The 27,765-nt window shown below is 35.0% G+C and overlaps 1 protein-coding gene across 9 annotated transcripts in view; it reads left to right on the top strand.

Moving 5' to 3' along the window:
* Nucleotides 1–27,765, top strand: part of MYO16 (myosin XVI) — a 732,830-nt gene that overhangs the window by 321,088 nt on the left and 383,977 nt on the right. For all 9 annotated transcript variants that reach the window (XM_058276443.2, XM_058276441.2, XM_058276437.2 and 6 more), the window contains exons 8-9: nt 11,530–11,605; nt 18,474–18,627. In XM_058276443.2, the coding sequence (XP_058132426.1) occupies nt 11,530–11,605; nt 18,474–18,627 (230 nt within the window). The remainder of the gene's footprint in view (nt 1–11,529; nt 11,606–18,473; nt 18,628–27,765) is intronic.

The raw sequence follows: 27,765 nt of genomic DNA, 5'->3' as shown, positions 1-27,765 counted from the left end.
AACAGATTGTCTCTAAGGTAAAAAGATTTGAAATAGGTTTGAGAATGAAAGTAGATTAAAAATGTTAATATAGGCAGTTACATTTAACAGTAAATAAAAATCATTTAAGAATTGCCATATATGCCAGGCAAAATATAGAACAGTCCCTAGTGATATAATAAAAAATAACCCAATACAATTGCCACTTCCTTCATAAAGCTTACCAGTAGATACCTGTTACTAAAAATGTCATTAGATAGAGGAATCACTGATTAATGAGGGAGAGGTATGTGTGTCCTGGTCAATTGATTTGGTTGGTAGAGTTGTATAGATTGTTGTCCCACAAAATGTTTTCTAGAAATGATCATTCATAATGAGAATCTGGCTGATTTTTAATTTATAGGGTCACATTTATCCTCTGCTGCTCTAGAAAAAGACCAACTCTTAACTCAGTTTTTCCCAAGTGTTTCTATCTTTGTGTATTAAGGTTAATTTCTGAAGACCATGTATGTATTTTTAAATCTTTGCTCCATTAAACCTAATAAAATAGGACCTCCATTAGAATGTAAGCCTTGCCAAGGCAGGGATCTGACTCGTGCAGTTCACCATACCCTCCCAGGGTCCAGCAGAGTGAATGAATGAATGGGTGTTGGTGATCCAAGAGCTAGAAGCAAAACCCTAAATAACAAAATGTAGAGATGATGTTTTTCTGTTAGAATATTGTGGTACAAAGACCAAAATTTTCTTCCTTGAGCCAAATTCTAAAAAAGTAACTAAGATTTATATTAATAGAAGATTTTGAATAAATTGCATATTGTCAAGAAAACATCTATGACATCTGGAATTATTTTAAAAATTGTTTAACCGTAAAGACTGCTTAATATCATTTTTAAAAGTTATATTCTAGAAGCAGGTTTCATTTGAATATCAATTTATATGCATGGGAGATTTATAACTTTCTCTAAAGAAATTTACTGTAAATAAATGTATCTCTTCCCCCCCAAAGCTTTGGAAATGCTAAAATTTAGAGATTCATGGCATTTTTAGAGACATTCATAGAAATTTCACTTTCTTATAAATACTTTACAAATATAAATACCTTTATGGGGGAGATAGTTTATACTTTATAACAGGATTTATTATATGTGTTTATACCAAGGGGATATATATATTTTTAAAACTGTCCTTTATTAATATATTAACTTCCTCAGTGAGAAAAAGGAGATGTCTATTCCTGTGATACATGGTCTCAAACTGGGAACTATGTAAGCAATAAGTCTTTTGGTTTTACAACTCTTTTATATTTGCCAGTAAAATAAAATATGATTCTAGCTTTGCTCATATTTAGTATCAGTATTTATAGCAGAATCTGTGATACTATATCAAAAGGTAAAATGATTGTACAAATACGAAAATCAAAATACTTTGTTTCATACAACCCACACATTTTGATGTTCAAAAAAATCAATTTAAAATCTCAAATATATTTCAATCCTATAACATGAAAAATGAGTTGTATTCAGAGTTTCTATAATTTTGTTTCACTTATTTCCTCTTTGCTTTAGGAGGAAAACAAACAAAAACACCCTCTGGTTTTCCTGCCAACCACGGGGCTCTGTGCTAGGTTCCCTTTTCTTCTCAATGTGGGCTGTATCTTTAGGGGATAATCCATTCAGTCTTAACAGCTTCAGGTATTCTCTATATTCTCCCATAGCACCATTTCTGTTTCCCATGTTCCAACACATGTATACCGTCATCCAGTGGACAGACTCTCTCAACATGTCTCGGACTCCATTTGTGAAACAAAATTATCATCGTCGTTACCTAGTCCCATTCTATTGCTCCATCTATGTTTCAACATTTATTCACCTCTTGCCTCCATCACAAAACTGGGCATGATCCTTTTTTTCCTAAGACATCCTAATTTCTATTATCTAATATATCCTCCAGCCCTGACCCCTCCACCTGTTCAATGGTTTTGGGTTCCTTGAGCTATAGTCATTATCAATCCATCTGTGCATCCTCACTGCCTCGACCCTAGCCCAGGAAACCAACATTTCTACATCAGGTTTAATCCGTCAGCCACCCAATACATTTCTCTTCCTCTCCCTCAGTCCATTCTCCACAAAGCAGCTACAGTAATCTTTCTGAATACAGACATAATCTTCTATGTTGGCACAAAATCACTCCAATGAAAGGAATTGCTGTAGAAACAAATGACTCATTCCGTAGCAGTCTATACGTTTCCATGTGCCTTAGCCGCTGCTTAATTCTTCAGTTTTAATGCTCCTGCTTCCCTTCAACAATTTGATGTGGTAGCCTTTCTTTTTTTTGGCTTTTTGGCTATATCTCTATATACAACTTTTGCTCTTCTTGATATTATAAAGTGATTAACTCTTAATTGCCTTTCAGGACTACACCAAGATGTCTCTTCAATGGCTCTTTCCTAACTGTGAATTTGAGTGAGAGGGCCCCTCTCATGTACTCTTTATATCACCTTGTATTTCCTGTATCATGGCACTTGTCACACACAACTGCTCTCAAGGTTCACTTGTTTGTTTCGCCATCTAGTCTATAAGTACTGAGTGCAGTTACAATGTCTGTTTTGTTTAGCAAAATATCATGATGCCTGGTACAGGGCCTGACATATAGTAAGCACCTAGTCTTTACTTAGTGAGTGAATGAATTTCCCAGTTTAGCAGATGCTTGGCCTTCTCAATCAGTTATTGAATAAACATAAGAGGAGAGAATGAATGAGCATACCTCCTGAAACTGGTTGGCTTGTGTGAAATCCTCTTATAGATATTCAGAAGATCCTTGGGCATAGATTTGTGATACATTGCTCACAGATATTATGCACAATGGAGTGGAAACTCAACCAAAGACACAGTATTGTGGGGAACACTATTTAGTCGTATAACAGAGAAAATTCTATAAAAGGATTCTGAGAAGGAATGATCACAGACATAGGAGGAAAAGGAGGCTTAGTGCATGGAAGTAAAAGAGTGTTTCAAGAAAGAAATATAGGAATAACTGTAGAATATTGGCATGATTAGAAAACATTTATTTGTGGGATAGAGCAGATCTCTCTAATAACAAATCACAGTTGAATCATAAATAGAGTTAATATTAACAAAAAATTAGACAACATTGTCTTAGATCTGAAATCCTTCACATGGTCTCTAATTAGACCTATTTAGTCATTATAAAGCAGAGTATGTACCAATGAGTGGTAGCAACATATATTTCAAGTAGGATACAGAAATTCAGAATTCCATGGTATCTTTAATATTATAATTAAATTAATTAATTGCTATATTATTTAATTATATTACACCTTAGTTAAATGTTATTTTAAGTGACCATCAAGGAATAGATTTTTCTAAATTCAACCAAATTGGCAATTATCAAAAAATAAATAAATTTTAAAACTAGTTAACTTGTGTTAATTTAAATTCCAGCTTAAATAATTTTCCTGTTAATTATTTAGTGTTTCCTTTACACACATCCACACACAATGAATATAGGTCCTGTGAACTTATGATGGCTTTGCTGATTATAAAGTTTCTTTAATAGTGGAGATAGATCACTGTTGGGATACACATTCTATTTGTCTTTGAAGTAATTCACATAAAGAACTTTTGTGAGGTTAAAAAAAAAAAAGTTCCAGTGTAGAATAATTGGAATCAGCACTGGCCTACTTAATTTACTTCTGTGACGTGCCTCACTGATTTCCAATTGGAAACACATTGGAGATATTGACTTACAAAAAGAAAGGAATTCCCCAAGCAGAAGTTTCCTCAATCCACACATGAATATTTGTTTTTAGGATCTGAAATAAAATGGAATCACTTTTATCATTTAAGAGTTTCATGGAGGAAACATTTTGCTTTTATTACTTAAATGCTTTCTGCAATTAGAATTGAAGCTGTGAGAAGTAATTTGTTGAGGAACATGCAAGTTTCTCTTTGGGAGGCTACTGTAAAGAGTGAATTTGAATTTAGAAATGAAGATAATTGTTAGAATCTCTGACAATTAGCATATTCTAACATTTTTGCAAAGATATAAATGTATTTAGGTTTCCTATTCTTTAAATTTATGAAAAACAAAGGAATTTTAACTAATTATTGGCTTTCTTTTTTCTTTTCTTTGTCCTTTCTTTCCTCCTTCCCTCTCTGACCTTCAAGCTCTCATTTTTCTTACCTTTTCCCTTCTTCCCATCCTTTTTCCCTTCCTTTCTTCCATAATTTCTATCCTATGGGTCAAAAACATGCATATCTGTTAGATGTTTCATTTCATGCTAAAAGAGCATTGTATTCTTTTCCTCCAAAGTTCTGTGGTAGCTTTAGAAAGAAGAAAAAATTTTAATGTTATTTTATGCACAGTTGTCAGATCTTAATTCTGCTGTTTCCCTAATTATATTCACCTCCACTGGATGTGTGTTGGCATATTTCCCTCCAAGTAATTTTATTCTTTTAAAGAAGATCAGTTTCCTATACATATATTAATTTCCTGGGAATCACTCTTTATACTTTATCTGTCAGATATCAATAGAATTTCTTTCTTTAATAAACTGTATATATTTAGAAAGTAAAAAATAAAGTAAAAACCAAGCAATCGTTATAACATTATTTATCTGATACTGAAATAAATTGTGTTCTGCAAAGTCATGTACTAATTTTGAATTGACTTATGGGAAAGCCAAGAATGGGGTAGGCCATTCAAAACCTAATTTTATAATTTTATAATGAGAACACTGACAAGAACAATAATTGATAAATTGGGGAGATGACTTGAAATGCCTGGAGAAGATGCTTAGTTAGTTTGAGAAATCCACAGTGAATGTTAAAAATGCAAAAATCCAATAGATTCATAAAGCCAGTCCCATTCTAAAAAGAATAAAAAAGCAAGAAGTGGAAATGAAAGACAAAGTTAGGAATGGAAAAGTGTAAGTAAAACTTTATATGAAGATGATATATTTGTATACAAAAAAATTCCAAAGGAATCTAAGAAAAAACCTACCAGAATTAAGTGAATTTATCAAGTTTGTTTTTTTAATAGTAGAATTAAAAACAAAAAAATATATAGGAATATAATTAACAAAAGATGTGTAAGTCTCTACTCTGAAAACCACAAAACAATATAGGGAGAAATTAAAGACCTAAATAAATGGCTAATTACACCATATTCACAAGTTCAAACAGTGGTATAATTATCTGTGGAAAGCAAAGCAACAGCACTTTAAAGCTGACCAGGACCTAATCCCAAGAATCTTGTATATTTGACTTTACATGACAAAAAGACTTCGAAGTTGTGATTAAATTAGGGATCATGAGATGCAGAGTTTATGCTGGATTATCCAGATAGGCCCAATTTAATCACATGCAGAGAACCTTTCCTGGCTCAGGGTGAGAAGAATATGTGACTTAAGAACGATCAGAGAGATGACAAACTCCTGGCTTTAAATTTAGATGAAAGGAACTAAAAGCCAAGAAATGTGGGAGACCTCTAGAAACAGATTCTCCCCTAGAGCCTCAAAAAGGAATGCAGCCCAGTCAATAACCTGAATTTAGCCAATGTCAGACTTTCTACTTATGGAACTGTAAGATAATCAATTTGTATAGTGTAAATCACCAATTTTGTGGTAATTTGTTAAATCAGCCGTAGAAAACTAACAATGTATCTATTTCAGGCAATTCCAATCAAAATCCTAGCATCCTTTTTGTAGGAATTGAAAAGTTCATTCTAAAATTTATATGAAAATATAAAGTACTTATTTAACCAAAATTACCTTGAGAAAGAACAAGAAAATTAGAGGGCTTATATTACATGACTTCATAACATACTATAAAGCTACAATAATCAAGATAGTTAGATATTGTAGTACAGAATGACAAATACATCCATGGAAAATAAAAGAGTCCAGAAATGGGCAGAAACAGTCAATTGATTTTCTACCAAAACATCAATGCAATTCAGTAAGTAAAAATAGACTTTTCACAGCACGGTTGATGCTGAAAAGCAAATGGCGCTGAACTTTTACCATTGACAAAAATTCATTTGAGGAGCGTCATAAACATAAAAGATAACATTATAAATATTTTAGAGGAAAATGTATTATAATGTCTTAATAACCTTTGGGTAGGACATAGAAACACTAGCCAGGAGAGGAAAAAATTTGAAGATGTTGGACTTGAACAAAAGTAAGTCTATCTGTTCATCGAAAGACATTTTTAAAAACATAAACACTTAAGCCATAGAATGGGGAAAATATTTGCTATACATATATTTTACAGGTTCTTTATATGTTAGATAAAGAACTCCTACAGACCAATAATAGAAAGATAAATATTCCACTTAAAAGTGGGCAAAGACATATTAAGTAGACAATTCACAAAATTAAAATATAGACATGGCAATTAGAACATGAAAAAGTCTTTAACATCATTAGCCATCAGGAAATTTTTGTAAATGAAACTATACTGAGATAACACTTCAAATCCAGTATGAGAGCTAAAATTTAAAAAGAAAATGGTTATATCAAGTGTTGGAGAAAATGTGAAGCAAAATTGCTGATAAGGATGGAAAATGTTAAAACCACTTTGGAAAACTATCAATTTTTACAAAATAAGTATACACTTAATAGATGGCCTAGCAATTCCATTCCTAGGGATTTTCAAATGGGAAATTAAAAGTAATGTCTACAAAAAGATGTATGTATAGAAGAGCTTTATTCAAAATAGTCCCAAACTGGAAAAAGCCCAATTCTTAATTAACAAGAAAATGGATGATCAAATTGTGGAATATTCATACAGTGGACTAAAACTCAGCAAAAGAAAAAAACAAGAACAAAATGCCAATATTTACCAAAACTTGGGAGAATATAAATTTCTGGATTCTATTTATATGAAGATCAAAAACAGCAAATACTAATCTGAAGTGATATAATCACAATATTATTTCCTTTAGGAATTGTTTGGGGGAGGGGTGGCTGGAACATTTTGGGTGGTGGAAATGTTCTATATCTTGATTAATGTGGCAATTGTATAGGTGTCCACATTTGTCTAAACTCTTGCAACTGTACCCTTAATATTTGTGCATTTTATTTGCATTTAAGTGATGTTTCATTTATTTTTAAGTGCATTAGAAAAAATACTACTAAGAGGACACCAGTTTCCAGTGCAACAACTGAGTTGAGGACTTTTAATTTTATGGTTTTACTACCACTATTTTGGCTCCCCTTGCCTAGTAAAAATTGCTTATAAACCAATATTTATCAATTGAGTATGAACTATTTTTCCTTATGGGGAAATGTTATATCAGAATATGCTGCAGCATGGAATCAAGGAAAGAACTCATAATGACAATTTAAAGATTATTTAACTGGATTATAATGAAAAAATAAATATATGAGATATAGACAAAGTGATTAGGTCATTTTGCAATTCTTTCATGAATTTCAAAAATAAAATGATTATGTTTTTTAACTAATCCATTCCTGTGAGTTTGAGTTTTTGATGGGTGTGATTCAGGTTAGGTCTCCACCTTCCTTCTGGGTCTGATGTAACACGTAGACACACACACACACACACAGTCAACACACACAGAAGAGAAGGAAACTGCTGTGTTTGATTCTGCAATGTAAGAAAAAAGGAATCCAGTTTTGCCAAATGCTGAGCTACAAGGAGGTAAGCCCATGTGAAGCTCAAAGAGCTGAGGCACAGGGAAGGATGAGCCATATGCTGGATAGCTTGCAGTTGAACTTAGGAAGAAAGCAGAGCAGCCCACACTAAGAGAGGAGGCCCAGGAGAGATGGGCTTTATGCCTTGTTGCTCACAGCTGAGCTGTGGGAGCTGGGCTCTAAGAAATGGTGAGTTTGTAGGGGAAGGCAGAGGCCAGGCAGAGATCGCCCAACATCTTGCTTTACATGTGGCAGCTGACTTTGGTGAGAAAGCATCTCTAGTGAGAAAGCATCTCTGGTGGGACTTGATTCAGACATTTAGTGGCCTCAAAACTGTACGTGTTTACCCAAATAAATTTCCCATTATAAAAGCCAACACATTTCTGGTAATTTGCATCAGCAGCCCTATGGCAAACCAAAACAATTGGGCTTTGTGGAAATTTATGGACTTTAAGGTTGCAAAGCCATTATTAAATATTTAAATAATTGAAAAAAGAGAAACTGAAAAGTAATGAACTAAATGGACGAACTTAAGAAGTTTGCAAAAGATTAATACATATACAGAATGTAGAAATAAGGATACAAAAAGATGAGCAAAAATTATTGAACTGTTAAGCAAAGGTACAATAGGAAAGATCAACAATATCAAAAATTTGTTTTATAAAGCTTACTGAGATGAATCAAGTTCTAAAGACATTTATGAAAAGAGAGAAAAGCAGGACATAGATAAATGATTTTTGTACATGTAAAAGAAAAGATAATGACAAACTGCAAAGATGTTAAAAAGACAATAGAAAAGACATTAAGGGCAGTGGACTTGGCCCAGTACTTAGGGTGTCCGTCTACTACATGGGAGGTCCGCGGTTCAAACCCCGGACCTCCTTGACCCATGTGGAGCTGGCCCATGCACAGTGCTGATGCTTGCAAGGAGTGCCCTGCCATGCAGGGGTGTCCTCTGCGTATGGGAGCCCCACGTGCAAGGAGTGCGCCCAGTAAGGAGAGCCACCCAGTGCAAAAGAAAGTGCATCCTGCCCAAGGATGGTGCCGCACACATGAGGAACTGACACAACAAGATGATGCAACAAAAAAAGTAACACAGATTCCCGTGCTGCTGACAACAACAGAAGTGGACGAAGAAGACGACACAGCAAATAGACACAGAGAACGGGCAACCAGGATGGGGGGGGGAAGGGGAGAGAAATAAATAAATAAATAAATCTTAAAAAAAAAAAAAAAAGACATTAAGGAGATATAGCCAGCATCATGCCAATAAATTTGAAAACTTAGACAAAAATGGAAAATTTCTCAAAGCCATGTAAATTGCATGTAAATGCAATGCCTTCCCCCCAGCGTGGGACATGACACCCAGGGATGAGCCTCCCTAGCACCGAGGAATCACTACCAAGTACCAGCTGATGATGTAACTAGAAAATGACCTTGAATTAAAGGTTCAACGTGGACCAGCAGAATATCCCTGTCTACATATAATAACAGGAGTTAAAAATGCTGTTTGACCTAAAGTAAGGGGGAAATGGAAAGGACAAATGAGTTTATATGGCTGTGAGTCTCTAAAAAAGAATCTGGAGGTTGTCAGAAGGATTGCCCTTATGCACACCTGAGCAGAGTCTCAGAGACAGATAAAGTAGATACAACCCCAGGTATTGGTTCTTTTGAGGGCAAAAGAGACCCACAGGTTCTATGGTCATGGCAGATGGAGTTCACTGCCATGTCAGTTGGCCCTTCTTTGGAGCTGGTGTTTCTGTGTGATGGAGCTGGACTCAGATGTGTTCTCTGTTCACAAGCCTTTCATGCTACTTTACTGGAGTTGTAGTTGGTGCTGGGGTTTAAGATATATCTAGGGGATTTCAATCTCTGAAGTGACAATATGATAGCCAGGCCCTGAGCCTCAACAGACTTCAGCTCCTACACTCTGATTTATTGGACTTACCCCACTCAGCTAACATGGAGTTGAAGAATGTCAACCACCATACCATGGAGCCTAGAGTGCCTACAACTGAAAGCAGGAGGATTGCATCCAGTATCCATGTGGAATCTAAGCCCCCTCTTGACATAGATGTGGAATGGACACAACCAATCCAAGGTCCACAGGAAGGAGGAATACAGTAAGGATTAGAGTGGACTTAATGATATTCTATTCATGAACTATTGTAAACTATTAGTAATTGAGAAAATGTGGCATTGCTGTGGAAAAAGTGGCCATGGTGGCTGCTGGGTACAGGGAATGGGAGGAAGAGATGAGATGTGGAGGTATTTTCGGGACTTGGAGTTGTCCTGAGTGGTGCTGCAGGGACAATTGCCGGACATTGTATGTCCTCCCATGGCCCACTGGATGGAACGTGGGAGAGTGTGGGCTATGGTGTGGACCACAGGCCATGGGGTGCAGCGATGCCCAGAGATATACTCACCAGATGCAATGGATGTGTCATGAGAGTGTTACTGTGGGGGGAGTGGTGGAGTGGGGGCGGTGAGGGTGAATGGGGACCTCATATTTTTTGAATGTAATATTTTTTAAGAAATGAAAAAAAAAAACAAAAATGGAAAATTCCTAGCAAAAACATAACTTCAAAAAGTGACTTAAGGATAAAAACATGCCTAAAGAGTCCTCATATAGACCTCCATTTACAAAACAAGGCAGTTTAAAATGTACAATAAAAGTATGGAATACAGTTTGAGCAACAGAATATCTTGTTGGGATTGGGAATGTAAATTTGAGCAGGCATTTTGAAAAAAATAATGAAACAATATAATAACTTTGAAGACAGCAAAACTATGTCCCAGCAGTACCATACTTAAGTACATATATCCTAAAGAAACTCTTGCACATATGCACCAGGAGATGTAAGCAAGAATACTTACAGCAGAATTGTTTGCAAAAAATAAATCACTGGATATGGTTTGAATGTCCACTGATAAGGGGATAAATTGTGATATATTGTACAATGCAAATCTATGCAGCCATGAAAACTAATAAAGCCTGACTGAACCCATTGACTCTGACGGCTCTGGAAAAATGTAATGTTAAGCCATGAAAACAAGGCATAGAAGAATAGATACACTATGATGTCATCTCTACAAATGTCAGAACTAGGTAAAACTAAACAATATGTCATTTAGGGATACTTTTGTATGTAAGTGCTAAATGTAATAAATAAAGAAAACAGATTAATGAATAGCCCAAAATTCATGATAGTGGTCAACTCTAGGAGATAGGGAGAGGGATAATTTGGGCGGGAAATATAATAAAGATGCCATTAATGATGCCTTTTTAAAAAGTTGGGTGCAGTGGGGTTTATTTCATTACTGATCTTTCCATAGTACATGTACACAATGTATACTTTTTGTATATATAGTATGTTTTATAATGTTTTTAAAATACATTGATATCTCACCCAAGTACTTCATTTTTATAACTTGAAATTAAGTTTTGCTAATTTTCCAGTGTGACTTTAGGTTTATATTGTCCATATTACTGTCATGGATAGAAAATATGAACATATGAGACTTCCATGAATTGCTCAACTAAAACACACCCAGAAAATGCCTTAAAGTTAATGTGATTGGTATAAGTAAACCTATTCAAATTTAGACTTTACTTGATAAATAATGTTTGTTCTGTATGCATTTGTTGCTGGAATAGTTTAACAAAATCACTTTTGACAAAATCTAATTCTCTGTCATTTGAAAAAAGAATCTGGGATTGGAGATAGTAAATATGTAATGCAGTCGATTATGCAAATATGTTCTCATTCTGTAGTCTGTGTCTCTGGAGATTAGCAACTGTGTATTATTTACTGATGAATCTTCAGTATCTTGCATAGTATTTCCTATCTTTATGTTTAATGTTTCAGACAAATCTGGTGAAACTTCTTTTGATGCATCAGGCAAACCCAAACCTTCTGAACTGCAACGAAGAGAAGCCATCAGGTATGTTATAAGCATCTTGGGACCATTGAGCAGTTACTGTTTCTTTACTGTCTTACTGGTTTTTCATCCATCAAACTGGAGCTACAAAATGAGGCAGACTGTCCTGTGAAGCTTTATAAACATCATCCCAGTTCAAGTGCAATTCATAAATTTATATGCACTATTACATTAGAAGAGGCTATTAAAGAGGAGTTAGGTTTATAGGGTACTGTTATAATTCATTGCATTTTATTTTCATGCTTTAAATTCCAGGGAAATAGTTCCTATCCTATCACTGACTTTAAACTGTATTTTTAATGTTATTTAACTAGTTTTTTATCATATAAAGTGTGCTAATTCATTACGGTATTTCTAAACAATAATAATAATTTTTCTGCCCAGATCTTTTTTTAAAAATTAATTTATTGAAGTACATCACTCATACATAAATATACATAAACAAAAAGTATATAATACTAGTTGTGAACTTACAAAACAAATACATATAACATCACACAGGGCTCTTATAACTCACCCTACCAACAATAACTTGCATTGTTGTTAAACCTTTTTAACTAATGGTTAAAGAGCATTGTCAAAATATTACTACTAACCAAAGTATTTTTCTCCCAACCAACCCTATTATTATTATCTTTATGTCATTTATATATGAACACACATAAACAATTAAGTGTATAGTAAAAGTTGTGAACTTACAAAGCAAACATACATAACATTATCAGGAGTCTCATACACCAACCCTCCACCAACATCTTGCATTGTTGTGAGATGTTTGTTACAAATTATGAAAGAATATTGTCAAAATCTTACTATTAATTATAGTCCTTATCTTACATTTGGTATGCTTTTCCCCCAACCCACCTTATTATTATTTTTTAAATATATTTTTTATGACAGAAATTGTAAACTTATAAAACAATCATGCACATGTGCAGAATTCCCAAACAACACCCCTCCATCAACACTCCACAATGTGGTGGAACATTTGCTACAGATAAGATAATATTATCTGATTATTACCATGTCCATAGTATACATTTGGCTCACATTGTCCATACTGCCTCATTATCAATCACCTTTCACATAGATGCAAGAATATTATATATTATTACTAACCACAATCCATACGTAACTCCAGCTGTATTTTTCCCGTGCTTCTCCATATTCCCAACACCCTGCAGTAGTGATAATACATTTGCTCTAGCTCACAAAGGACACTCTTGCACTGTACCATCAACCACAATTCTCATCCATCTCTTGGTTTACTGTGCTATTCAGTTCCTAGATTATTCTCTAGCATTCTGTCAGTTGGCAGTTACATACCTAGACTACCATTTTCACTCACATCCCCATTTATAAACTAGCTGTTACTCACTGTGTGTTTCCATCCACTCTCTCCATTTCCACATATTTACAGTAAAACTAATTAAAACTTCTACAAACTTAAACATCAGTAATCCACTCAGTTCTACTCTTATCTCCTTAAGAATCCACCAGCTACCACCAGGTCTTGATGATATTTTCCTAAAATTTCTTCTAAAAGTTTTATGGTTCTTGCTTTTCTTTTTAGGTTTTTGATCCATTTTGAGTTAATTTTTGGATAGGGTGTGAGATTAGGGTCCTTTTTCCTTCTTTTGGCTATGGATATCCAATTCTTTCTGCACCATTTTTTGAATGGATTTTTCTTCCCGAGCTATGTGAGTTTGACAGGCTAGTCAAAAATCACTTGACTGTACTTGTGAGGGTCTGTTTCTGAACCATCAATTTGGTTCCATTGGTTTATTGTGTCTGTCTTTAGGCCAGTACCATGCTGCTTTTACCTCTATAGCTAGGTAATATAATTTAAAGTCTGGAGATGAGGATTTGCTTTTCCTTTTTATGATGTTTCTCTCTATTCAGGACCCCTTACCCTTCCAAATAAATTTGATGATCATGTTTTCAATTTTTTCTTTAATGCTTGTAGAGTTTTTATCTGAATTGCACTGAATCTATACATCAATTTGAGTAGAATTGATAGCTTAATGATATTTAGTACTCCAGTCCATGAGCCTAGAATGTTCTTCCAGTTATTTAGGACTTTTTTGATTTCCTTTAACACTGAGTTGCAGTTTTCTGAATACAAGTGCTTTACATCGTTGGTTAAGTTTATTCCTGATTATTTGAGTTTTATCTGTCATATTTAATTTTCACCACTCTTTTGACACTTTCAGTTACTTTTATTATATAATCTTCATTTCTAGACTCTCCTCCAGGCCTCTCTCCCCTGTCTTTTATTTTCAGGCTCTAGTATACCCTTTAGTATTTCCTGAAAATATGCTCTCTTGCTTAGAAATTCTCTTTTTCTGTTTATCTGTAAATATTCTAAGCTCGCTCTCATTTTTGAAAGAGAGTCTTGCTGGATATAAGATTCTTGGCTAGAAGTTTTTCTCTTGCAGTATCTTAAATACATCAGACCACTGTCTTCTTGCCTCCATGGTTTCTGGTGAGAAATCAGCACTTAATCTTATTGTATATCCCTTTTACGTTATGCATTGCTATTCTCTTGCTGTTCTAAGAATTCTCTCTTTGTCTTTGGCCTTTGACATTCTGATTAATATGTGTCTCAGAATTGGTCTATTTGGATTTTTTCTGATAGGAGTATGTTGATCTTCTTGGACATAGATATCTATGTCCTTCAATAGGGTTGGGAAGTTTTTTACCATTATTTCTTCAAATATTCCTTCTGCCCCTTTTCCTTTCTCTTCTCCTTCTGGGACACCCACGACACGTATGTTTGTACATGTTTTGTTGGCATTGAGTTTCCTGAGACCTTGTTGAATTTTTTCCATTCTTTTTTTCATCTGTTCTTTTGTAAGTTCACTTTCAGAGGCTATTTCTTCAAGCTCTCCAATCCTTTCTTCTGCCTCCTCAAATCTGGTATTATATGATCCAAATGTATTTTTTATTTCATTTATTGTGCCTTTCATTTTCATTAGCTATACTATTTTTCTATGTATGCTCTCAAATTCTTCTTTGTGCTCATCCAATGTCATCTTAATATCCTTAATTTCTTCAGCCATCTCATTGAATTTACTAAGGAGATTTGTTTGAACATCAATGATTAGTTGTCTCAACTCCTTTATGTCATCTCGAGACTTATCTTGTTCCTTAACCTGGCCATATCTTCCTGTTTCTTGGTGTGGATTGTTATTTTTGTTGGTGTCTTTGCATCTGGCTTACTAGAGTATTTAATCTGGATACAGTTTTTCTCTTTAGTTTAGGGCTTCCTGCCCTTTCCCATTGCTGGTTGTGCAGTAGAAGCCAAGTATGTAGTTGGTGCTGTAAGATGTGGAGGTTCAGTCTGCTTCTTCCAACTTTCTTCTTTGCCAGGGGTAGGGACAGAGTCACAGCTGTGTGGAATAATCCAAGTCATACAGGCCTAGGCTGTAGTTGCCCAGAGAAACTGATGAAGCTTCATACCCCTTTCTCCCCTGCCTTGAATGGGTATGAAGCTGCAGGTGTGGGCAGCAATCTATGCAGCGCGGGTCCAAGATCACCGCAGTTGCCCTGGTAGACTTCCAATTTTCAATCTGTGCCAGCCAAAGTTAACTGCAGTTACCTGGATAGGCTGGTGCAGGGCCTGCCAGCCTCCTCCCTGCCAGAGGTGAGACTGAAACCTAGAGTAGGGCTGGCAGGATGATCTGGGTGAAAGAAACTGGTTCCTACCATCACTGATTTTCAGTCAGCCCGGCTTCCCCTCTGGCTGAGGGCAGAGTCAAAATGGTGGCCACCAGCCTCTTTCCGACTTCGGCTGATTCAAACCCCAGCTATTCCCAGGGTTATATCTTAGCTAGCTGAGTTTACCAATCAGTAAGTGAAATTCGCAGCCAAACATCTCCTCCTCCCCTGTTTTGGGGGATTGGATCTTCCAATTCCAACCACAGAATACCTCCTGGGGCAGCTTGTGTTGCCAGTGTAGGATAATCACCGGCCTCCATGCCTTGACTGATAATTTCCCGGGGAGGCAGGCACAGGTCCCCACAGCTTCCTCCCTACTGGAGGTGGCACTGGGGCCTAGGCTGGAGCTGCAATCAGATCTGGATGGAAAGCAGCCGGTCCCCACCAGCACTGGGATTTTCAGTCTGTCCCACTTCCCATTGTGCCAGGCGCAGAGTTAAGATGGCAGCTACTGGCCTCTTTCTGACTTGGACAGGCTCAAACTTAGCTGTTCTCAGGATTATGCTTTAGCCCACTGAATTTACTCATCAGTAGCTGAAATTGGTGCCCAATTGCCTCTTCCTCCCCCATTTTTGGAAAGTGGAGCTTTCAATTCCAGCCACGGAGCAGCTCCCAAGGTGGCTTGTGCCTCCAGTGGAGGATGGGCACCGGCCTCCACGGTGTGGAGCCTCTGCCTACGAGTCTTCTCTGCAAATGGCCAGCCTCCTCCTTCCATTCCTTCAAGGATATGGCAGGATGCTGTTCTCACCTCCTGGAGCTCCCAAACTAGCTTCAGAGAGCTCTGGGTGTTTACTAACTTCCCTGTAGCAGGAGCTAACTCTAGGAGCAACTTACTCTGCCACCATCTTGCTGGTTCTTCTACTACCCAGCTCTTTTTTATAAAAAATATATAGATACTATCCTTTTCAAACTAATTTAAAACTGAAAATTCTGACTTAATGTTTTTTATCTTTAATAAATACCTTTCTGAAGGATTCTAGATTTCTTTTTACTACTTTTCTGTTATAAATTCATATAAATATTTTCTAAATGGATGCCCCATTAATTTTCTATCTTCTAAAACTTAACAACACAGTTTCTACTCATAAATTTCTGATCTATCAAAAATTTAAAAATTCTAATAAAAGAGTGATATGGTTTAAGTTAAAAAATGGAACAATTCTAAAAGTAGCCACTGATTGGAATAACTAGACAAATCTGTTTTTCTTATAGTTATCTCTCTCTCAAACTAAAAACACTTTATGCTTGAAATTTCTTCTTTGAATTTACTTCTAGGAGTATGATTATCTGATAAATGTCTTGCTAAGGCAGGACAGGAAATTTGTTCAATTTCATATTTTATTTGGATTATGCATAATTGATGCATGTTTTTTAGTATGCCTTCTCCACTGAAATAGACTAAAGAGTTATGATATAAACCTTAAGATTGCTTAATATTTCCAAAGTTAAGACTCATACTTATCCTAGTTGTAAACTATCATCACTAGGTATGCCTAATGGTAAATACTAAATAGCAAATAAAATTTTGCAGTTTTTTCTGTCTTTCAAAAAATGTATTTATCTGGAAGTATAAACCACACCCTCTGTTAAATGTGCTCAAACTTTAACAGTCTATCACATTTTTCAAGTTCCTATCCATGGTGTGTTTCACAGACAAGGAAAGATGTGATTGGCTCTTGACCACATGGACTGCCATCTGTCACACTTTAACATTTTATATCTGTTGTCCTGTGCTAAAACTGATGTCCAAGGTAATGACAATTGACATTCTAGAGCCCTAGTGAATGAATAAACCTCTTCTGTTTTAGATTCAGCCCTGGTCACGTTAGACAATTTTGTCCATTTTTGGTCATGCAAAGTTTATCATGAATATTATACTTTTTCCATGCCAGATTTTCAATAAAAGTCACAGTGCTGGGCCCAGTGTAGACTCTCAATAAATACTATTGATTGAATGAAACTACTTCTTTCATATACATGGGGTAAAGAGCCATGATGAGGTTTCATGTAAATGTAGGATATACTAGATTTTAATTGATCAGCAAGAAGATTGAACCAGATAAAATAGTATACAGAAGAATAGTAAACCAGACACTTGTATTATGACTGAGCAAATGAAAATCATCATGAGTACTATATTATATTCTCATTATTTTTGTGTTTCTTTGTTAAATTTGGAATAGACACATACATATTAGCTGGGGGAAACAAGCAGATAGAGGTGTAGTTGTTAAGTGAAACAGAACCCAGATCTCCCAATGTGAGGACACTGAGCTTTCTCCTTTTTTAATTATTATTATTATTTTTATTTTTTTCTTCTCTTTTAACCTGAGACAAATAATGATAAAATGAAAAATTTCTTGCATGAATATTTTTTTGGGGCTAACTGATTACCTAATTAAACCCATAAAGACATATAACTAATTATATAAACATAAGCAGTCATGGAATTTAGTCGTGAGGATTGAAAAGGAGCAGTCATCTCCATTATGTTCTTAGATGTTATAAATGTGAATTTTTTCTTCAAGATCTGTTAACTTTAAGTTTCAATTTTCTTAAATGTATATCTGTATTGTTGCTCAAATATGTTCATATACCAGTGTTTACATGTAATGTCTTAGGAAATACAGGTATTGATGTTTCTGTTTGAGAAAAAAAGATCAGGAAGAGAAGCTAGAACCACTGTTTTAATAACATGCCTGAAAATATTTATTTCTATATCTGCCCAGTTAGTAGAATGTTTCTAGAATGCCTGCTACATGTTTTATATTAACCTAGTCTTTGGGAAGTTATAAGTATTCTCATTTTAATTCATATTCACAAAGATGCAGGAAGAGTTTTAACTGAGATTGAAATGAAATTCATTCTTTCAAATTTAGCTTTTCAATGGGTTTTCATTTTATTCATCTTCAAGTGAATACTTTCATATTTTAAAATTTCATTTGTAATTAAATGTGTCACTGAGGTAAAACAAGACAGTCTTTTAAAATGACAGTACTGAAAATATTAAATCTACCATAAACTTTCAATGTTCTTTATTTTGCTTCATGCCTGATAAATTTTAGCAATTTAAACATATCAGACTTATTGAAAGCAAATAGTTTTCTATGCTCTTGGCATTCAATTTTTCTGATTTTCTTGTTTCCTTTAGATATTGCTGCATCTGAGTTCATTGAGGAAATGCTGCTGAAAGCTGAAATTGCATGGGAAGAGAAAATGAAAGAACCTTTATCTGATGCTACTTTAGGACAAGAGGAGCCATATGAAGAGATCATTCATGATCTTCCAGCACTTTCCAGTAAGCTGTAAGTGTCTTCCTTTAGAATGATAAAATAAAGTCATAGAATGTTACTGATTGAAAAGTCAATTATTCTCATTTCCCATCCTCTCTAGTTAAGAATCATTTTACAGTCAATATTGTCTCTCTCAACTAAAAGAGTTAGAATATTGAATCTATCTATCAACATATTTACCAAAAAATACTTAATGACAATGATGAATTAGTTAGCATAATTTTAAGAAAATCCCCTGATTTATTAAACATTACTATTTCAATTGTTAGGTCAATTTCAGCTGCCATGAGACCAGAGACTATATTTGAAACACACTCCAAGATTTTAGCTAAACTGAGTGAGGTTTCCAACAATTATCATAATGGCTATTTTTACTAAAGTAGGAAATAAAAATATACAGTTTATTCTCCCTAAAGTATAAAACTAATGATTTCTTATTGTCTAAAATATCTCCTAATAAAACAATTTTTCTGATGCTTAAATATATCAAATACTGGAATTGAACAGTGCAATTGTTTTCAACATCTGAAATAAGTGATACAGTGTCAATGATGGGTGACTACTGATACCTATCATTTCAATTAATGTTAAATTTATTGATGAAGAAATAGTAATTTAGTATATAAAATATTGATTACTCTTTTAGAGCTTTCTTTGACAGTGTATATTTATACATACATAGTTTGTATATGTAACATACATATGATCATGTGTATAACTTAGATGCACATACTTAATAATTCATTTAAAAATAGTTATTTGGAACCTACTGATTTTGATGCCTGGGATAGATCACAAAACAGACAACAAACATACTGAGGTGGGGATGGACAATGTGTATCTAAAGAAAGAAAGAATATAACAAATAGTTCTGGGTCCTAGGTTTAAAGTCCTTCATATAATTTCAAAGTCCTTTTAAAGTACAACATCTTCCTTCATTAATAGTAATTCAGTAAAGGAATTACAGATCCTAAGAATAATATAATAAAAAATGATAATGCCTGTAAAATTGGTGCCAAAAGTACCAAACATCTGATAGAGTATTATCTCCAAAATTTTCCTTTTCAGTATACCTTAGGAAGACTACCAGAAACATGTAAAACTTTAAGAGAAATTATCAGTATGATATAAATGTCTATTTTAAAACATAGAACTATCCAAAGTCAGAGTGATCAAAATGAAAATACATGAAAATCTGGAGATTTTAATACAACCCATCTATAAACACATACCAAATATCTCTTTGCATATTTCTTCAGAGGTCCGGCTGTGGTTTCTGGACAGAGGTTTTGATTTATGCTCAAAATATTTCAGTTTGAATAGTTGGAGACTTCAAAATCCATTTTTAGTAATGAATAAAAAAGTTGGCAGAAGATCAATAAGGAAATGGAAGACTTGAACAACACTATTAACTAGTGAGACCTAACATATGTATATATAGTCATATATATATATAATTCTATTCAACAACATCAGAATACACATTCTTTTTAAGTGCACATGAAATGTCTTCCAGAATAGATCATTTGGTAGGCTATAAAATAAATCTCAATAAAATTAAAATAATTGAAAGCACAGAAAGTATGCTGATGACAGTGGAATGAAATTGGAAATCTATAACAAAAGGAAATCTGGGACCCAGAATAGAAAAAAAAAATCACAAAAAATGAGGACAAAGCTAGAGAACTCACAATTCCTAATATCAAATTTTACTGCAAAAGTTACACTGAGACTCTGTAAAGCCAGAGTAAGGATAGCAATAGAGATCAATGGAATAAAATTGAGAGTCAAGAAATAAATTCTTATATTTATGATCAACTGATTTTTTTGACAAGTGTGCCAAGACAATTTGAAAGAGAAATAAGTCTTTTCAACAAATGTTGCTGTGATAACAGGATATCTACATACAGAAGAAAGGAACTGTACTCCTACCTTATACCATATACAAAAATTAACGCAAAATGGATCAGACTAAATACAAAAGCTAAAACTATAAAATTCTTAGATGAAAGCATACGTATAAATCTTTATGTATTGGGGTTCTCTAGGGAAACAGAACTGACAGAATATTATATTTAGATGTTTTACAATATTTACATATTTTATATGTAAATAAGAGACTTATTTTAGGAATTTGCTCACGTGACCATGGGGATTGTTAAGTCCAAATTCCATAGGGTAGATTTCAAGTTGGAACCTTGATGAAGGTGACATTCAATTCCCAGGGAGAATCTGGTTAGCTGAAGTAGAGATTGGAATTCTTCCTTCTTCCTTCTGAAATCCTCAGTTCTGGCCTTAAGGCCTTCAAATGATTAGATGAGGAGACACCCCTCATTGCTAAGAGATTCACCTCATTTTTTATTGTGATGCAGTCAACCATAGATGTAATCAACTGACTGTACATGCAAATCCATCTATAAAATACCCTCACAGTAACACTCAGGTCTGAACTTTCGTGACCAGACATTGTACACTATGACCTAGACAAACTGATATATCAATGTAATCATCACAACAACCATGATATGTCAATGACTTCTTACAAATGACACCAAGAGCATAAGTAAAAAAAGAAAAAAGAAAGATAAACTTTAACTGAATGTTTGAGATGCAAATTATATCTCAATGAAATAGTGTATAAAGGAAGAAATATACATTTCCCTTTGACAAAAAAATCTGCTTATACAAGCAGTGGGACCTTGATGAAGTTTCTTAATCATTCTGAATTTCTTTCTTGTCTCTAAATGGAGATTACATCTCATACTGGGTTCATTTGAGGGACCCTGAATAAATACCACTCACTCAGTTCTGAACAACCTGAGCAATAATCAGACATGAACGTGGAAGCCACGTAACACAGATCACTGTCCTACGTTGGAGAACATATCTAAATATGGAAGTTGAAAGGGTTTGTAAATAAGCCTTATTATTAGGCACTTTTATCTACTTTGTCTAAGAAGGCACTTACAGACCAGGCAGTCTCCCAAATGAGGAGCAGCCCAGGCAAGGCTCACAACAGGAAAGAGGAAGAAAACATGCTTTCTCTATAGGTTTGCTCCAAGTAAAAGAAGAGAGGCCCTAAGAAGATACTCTTCCCATCAGAGAAATTGCTCCATTTCCCAGATGTAGACAGAGGCCGAGAATTAGCATGAATTGATTTTCCTTTCCAGGAAGTAGAAATGTTTCCAACTCACATTTCACAAGGCTGTTGTGATGAGTAAGAGAGTTTGATGGGGAAAATCCTAATTTCAGAGCCTGTCCCTGAATCACAAGCACTCAAAAACCCATTTAATTTAAATCCACTTTAGATAATTCAAAGGGTAGTGTTTAAATGCACTAATCTCTATATAATACTAAAATATATTCATTATTGGATTTGATTTTTTAATTGTTCTGTAAAGGTGTTTCATTTTCATGTGAGACACTCTGTTAGGAACTTTAACAAGATATCTTATTTTATCTTCACAGCCTCATTAAGTTTCTCTGATTTTTCTTCAAGGTCAGAGAACTGAGAAATCATAGATTGAGACCCCACCACTTTAATCATTGTACCACACTATTCTCTCCTAATTTTCCATTTGGAAAAATAAACAAACAAAACACGGCATCACTTTATATGGGAGAAGAAAAGAAGAAAGCTTTAACGTTAATGTCAGGTCATGTAGCGGTTAATCATTAGGATACATTTCAAGTGGTCTCAGATTAATCATGAGAATAATTTGGCTTTGTTCTTTGTCCTTCAAGTTCATCTCTGATTATTTTCATTTACTCTAGAGTGTTATGTTATAAATAAATATAAACCAAAAGCAAATATATACATCATAAAGTAACAAATAAGAATAGCTTGTTTTAATGCAGAAAAGTTAAATTTCTATAATAAACTATTTCACACCCAGTTTTTAGTATGTGAAGAAAAATTTGGACACTTGAGGATCCCTCTATAAACAAATTCACATACATTGTAAAGGACAAAACTTCCTCTAAACCTGATAAATGTTTGTACTGTTGAGTAAAAACAGCTTGTTGATTTAGTATATTTGGTATTATAGTTGCAATTAAACAAATTTACTAGAAAATGTTGAGAAATTTTCAACATGTCTTTCTTTGATGAAGAACATATATGAACTAAATCAGAGAAGTAACAGGAAATAGGAAATATAAATGTATTTCTTTAAAAAATCTCTCACATGTCATTTAAAAACCAGTTTTCTGCAATAATCAGCTGTTTAACAGTTGGTAGGTTAAATCTGGTGTTTGGGAAAGGTTTGACTCTCCTCTCTCTCTCATCTCAGTGTTGCTTCACACTCTTCCTTTTATCTGTTCTTCTTCATTAAAGTGAATAAATGGTATTCTGCATAAAGTCCAAGTTTAATTCATTTAAACCAAGTGCATACCTGAATGGTTGGCTAACCTGTATGTTAAACATTTAACCTGGTCTTCTAGGTACTTCTATAATTTTCTCAGACTTAGGGAATGAGAGATATCAAAACAAACCTAAACAAAAAAGGAGGAAGAAGGGCAAAAAGTACATTGGGATACATGTATGAGTGAGTTTGCCCCATTCTAGTCTGGGACAGCTTATTCTTCCTCCGATTTCATCATTTTCCCAAAAAAGTACTTCACATTCATTAAGATGAAAAGTATAGATAAAGAATTTGAATAGTCATTCCTCATAACTTTCTCCTGAAAGGAAGAACCTTTTATATTTACTGGGTCTTTAACAAAAGAAGTTTACATCACCTCAATGGGCCTATCTTTTATTTATTTTTTAAAAGAAAGTTCAAGTCCTTGCTCTTTAAAGTATGATCTGTAGATTAGCAACATCTTCATCACTTGGGAACTCTTAAGAAATGCAGAATCTCAGGCCCCAACCCAGACCTCTAAATCAAAATAATCTGCTTTGTATTGAGGGATTGAGGGATTCATGTGCACATAAAAGTCTGTCATACTTGTTTCTAAATGATATCATATTCTCTCTATGTTAAATATGCTTCTTTGGCAATCTAGCATTGGCATCTTGAAGCAACAGTGCCATGGGGACTGGAGTTCAGAAACAAGGAAACAGTCCATGAATAAAACAAGGAAAGAAAGACAAGGATCAACTTTCAAATTAAATATATGACCTGATATGGCACTGTGACAGGGATTTGGGCACAAGGCAATAGATAAGGACAGGAATTCCTGTCTAATTAAAAGCTTCCTAGAACTATAACTTAGGAAACTATTACTTGAGAGGAAGTCATCCTTTGATTTTTTTCCCCCTCACAATGATAAAATAAGAAGCAATATCTGAGAAGGGAAAAGGACATATATACAGGTGCATTTTGACTTTTAGAGGTGGCAAACATATAGTAAGGTGGAGGAACATCAAATCCACAGCCTGATGAGATTGTCAAGAGAAAGTCTCAGCTATTGGAGAGGATATGGATGACAAGGGAATTCAAGGGAAATGAGATTTAGGAAGAGGTTGAGGTTGGGTAGAGGATAAGTGAGATAATAAAGGAAATTGTCTTTGTGTTCTTTGAGCTTTCTACTTGGATTCTCTTTTTCCTCAGTGATTCTTTCCTTTCCCACATTTTATCTCTAGCCTGCATTCTAATGCCTGCACCATATACTATGTCATGTTTTTTGTTTTGTTTTGTTTTTAGGAGGTGCCAAGGGATGAACCCAGGACCTCATTCATGAGAAGCAGAAGTTCAGCCACTGAGCTATATCTGTTCCCCAATGAAAGTTGGTTTTTATTTTGTTTGTTTGTTTTTAGGAGGTACTGGGGACTGAACCTGGGACCTCATACATGGGAAGCAGGTGCTCAACCACTTGAACTACATGCACTCCCCTCTTTATCAATTTGAACTCCAGCTTTCTATTATTTTTATTCTCAAGTTCATGTTTCTTTTATATTTTACAAAATATATTTTGCTCAAATTTTAAGAATTGAATGGTTTGCTTTTCTATTATGTAAGCATACGAGTCAAACTTACTTCCCACTATCAACTCTTACTGTTCTGTGAGATTTTTATGCAGTAAATCATGTTTTAGCCTGGATAAGAACTTCACTTCCACTATGCCACATTGTCAAATAGCAATGCCTGTATATGGTTTAATATTTAAGGAATAGGAAAATCCTTTATTTTGGGGTTATCACATATTCCATGTTTTTTAAGATTTCTTTTCTCTCAGTGAACCTTATTAAGGTCTGTACTTGCTGCCTGACTTAACCTGACAGGTTAGACTTAATTAATTCCAAAGGTCCTTTCAACTTTAATGTTCTTTTATTTATAAAGCTGCCCTTTTCTTAAATCCCCAACAACTATTTCCATACTTGACTGCTACTTTCCACTCTATTCTTTGTTTCCTTCTGACTGGGTGCCTTCTCTTGTGTTCTCTTTTCTTTCCTTGGTGTCTCCCTGTACTTCATTTTTTGTTATTGCTTCTAATGAAATAGCAACTGCTGTGTATCCTCTTTGGTGTATGAACATGGAAAAGCTCTCCTAGGGTTTTTAATTGCTGAGAAATTTTGATAGGTGCTAAATTGCATTCCAAATACCCTATTTTATGGATCCCATAAGATAGAATCCACAGAAATTCCACATACTGCCTAAATTCAGTAATTTACTCTAAAATTGTGGATTTTCTTTTTTTTTGGTAACAGTGACAGCTGATATTAGTTGTGCAATTACTAGGTGTAAAGCCTTGTGATAATTTCATTTAATCCTCGAAGCAACACCTTGAAGTACATTCTTTCACCTCTATTTGTACCTACTTGTCTGAGGTGCAGAACTTAAGTAGCTTAACTCATGTCATATACCTAGATCCAAATTTACATTGTTTAAATGAAGAGGTCATTTTTATTTATAGTTCTAAAACTCCTAATTTTCCTTTAAAGAGGAAATTGATCATCTGGGTTGTTCTTTTATGGCCGGACAACTTTTGTGAATTTGACTGCCTATTCCCTTCTAGTCAGTTTAGGACTCAAGTATGAAAACTTGCAAAGACAGTCTGAGCCATAAGGAAAAAAATTTCTCTGCCATAGAAATGATAAACAATAAGGTTACCATGCAGTACTAACTACAACCAAGCTGCTTTTCAACTGGGGCTGCAAGTCAAAATGGAGCATCACAGAACCATTATTTTCTATCTGTCTAAACATTCATCCATCCAGCCCTTTGATCTTGCTCACTCTGAGTGTCTAAATCACTCCCAGAGTATTATCCATAGGGTAGTATGGTGTGGTGAACATGGATGTAGACTTGATAATCACACTGTCCTAATTCAGATCCCGGTTGTGTCATTTATTGGCTCTTTGACTTTGGGCAATTTAGTCAAAACCTCAGTGATACTTTACCTCAAGGGTAAAATAATGGTGATGATGATAATAATAATCCCTATCTTATGGGGTTGTATTTGACAACTGAGTTGATATTTGTAAAGCACTTAGAAGAGTACCTGTTTTAGTTTGCCAAATGACTGCCAATGTAAAGTAACAGGAATGTGTTGGCTTTTATAATGGGGATTTATTTTGGATAAAGCTTACCATTCCAGTTCCGAGACTGTGACATGTCCAGATCAACACACCATCAGAGGTTCTTTCTCACCAAAGTCAGCTGCTGTCGATCCTCTCGTCCAGCCATGTGGTGAAGCAAGATGGTGGTCAGTCTCTGCCTAGGTCTCTTCTTTCCCCGTTAGAATCTGCCGGTCTCCTCAAGCTCAGCTGTGTGCCTCCAGGCATAGGGTTTGTTTCTTTCCAGGCCTTCTCTATCAGTATTGGCTGCTCCGCTTTCTTCTGGAGTTCAGCTGTAAGCTATCCCTTATATGGCTCATCTCTCCCTAGGCCTCAGCTCTTTGAGCCTTTCAGGGGCTTCTTTCCTTGCAGTTCAGCTGTGAGAGAAGCTGGAGTCCTTTCTCTTCATTGCAGGATCAAATGTTTTAACCTTTTTCTGTGTGTGTGTTTCTCTCCATGCCTCTGTTTTTATCAAACCCAGCAAGAGGGCAGAGACTCAATTTGAGTCACGCCTCACTGACATAGTCCAGTCAAAAGGGTCTCATACCCACAGGAATGGATTGGTTCTCTGTTTGGGATTTATAAAAGAACTTCAAACTGTCACAGTATCTAGCTTATTTTAAGTGCTATGTAAGTACTTGAAAAAGTTTTTTTTTTTTTTTTTTTTTAATTCTGTTTTTCATTTGTGTGTGAAATTTCAGCAAAATCATCTAAAGAATAAAGTCCTTTTGGCCATAAACTAAGACCAAAATACAATTAAATCTTCAGCTTGGTGCTTTTAAACTGATAATAACCAGATGGAGAAAATCTTATTTTGTAAGCAGCTGGAAAGAAAATCCAATCTCAGTAAAGAACAGTTTGGTTGGGTGAATCTTTTGATTGGGATGCTGGGGGCTGGGCCTCTAGGGCTTCTGAGTCATCCTGCACTTGGGATAGAGAAAAAACACTGCTGTGTGTGGGAACAGGAGAAGAATGGGAGGAGGCAGAACTGAGGAGTCCTGGGGCCACCTAAAACAGAAGGGGCCTAGAGGAGCAGATCCCATGGTGACTCATCCAAGGTGCTATTAGTGAGAGAAAGACCTTACCAAGATTTTCAAGGGAAAACAATGTGAATTATGTGATATGCTCCTGTCCTTGACCTTAGGAAACCACGAAACTCACAATATTCTTAGAGTGATTGGATTTTGTGGCAGGTCTTGAAGGTGCCACATTTTATGAGACAGGCTCAACTGGCATTAAATAACTTGTGACTGCATAAGGATTTCTTCTGAGGCTTCAGCTTAAAATTCTATTGAAAATTAATGAGATTTGCATATCCAAAGCAATTTCTTTGGATTTTTATTTCTATTCTATGACTTAGCATGGATAGACTTATCTACATTTTATTTATGGGAAACAGAAGCCCAGAGTTGTGGCTGATTAATGGAATGGCAAGTGGCAGCTGCAATTAGAATTCAAATCTTTGAACTCCTTTTTCATGTTCTTGAACCTAAGAAGATGGACTGGGTATATCCCTAGCTTCATGGTAAGCACAGCCTTGTCATGCAGATTTAAAAACAAAAACAAACAAACCAAATAACCTACCTATGCCTAAATACTACACTTGAGCACATTTATTAAAGAAATATCTCTCTGTAGTTTAAACAAGG

This window comes from Dasypus novemcinctus, chromosome 15 (assembly GCF_030445035.2).
Source record: "Dasypus novemcinctus isolate mDasNov1 chromosome 15, mDasNov1.1.hap2, whole genome shotgun sequence".
Classification (NCBI taxonomy): Eukaryota; Metazoa; Chordata; class Mammalia; order Cingulata; family Dasypodidae; genus Dasypus; species Dasypus novemcinctus.
The sequence above is the reverse complement of the archived record's forward strand: the minus strand, read 5'-3'. Positions and strand labels throughout refer to the sequence as shown.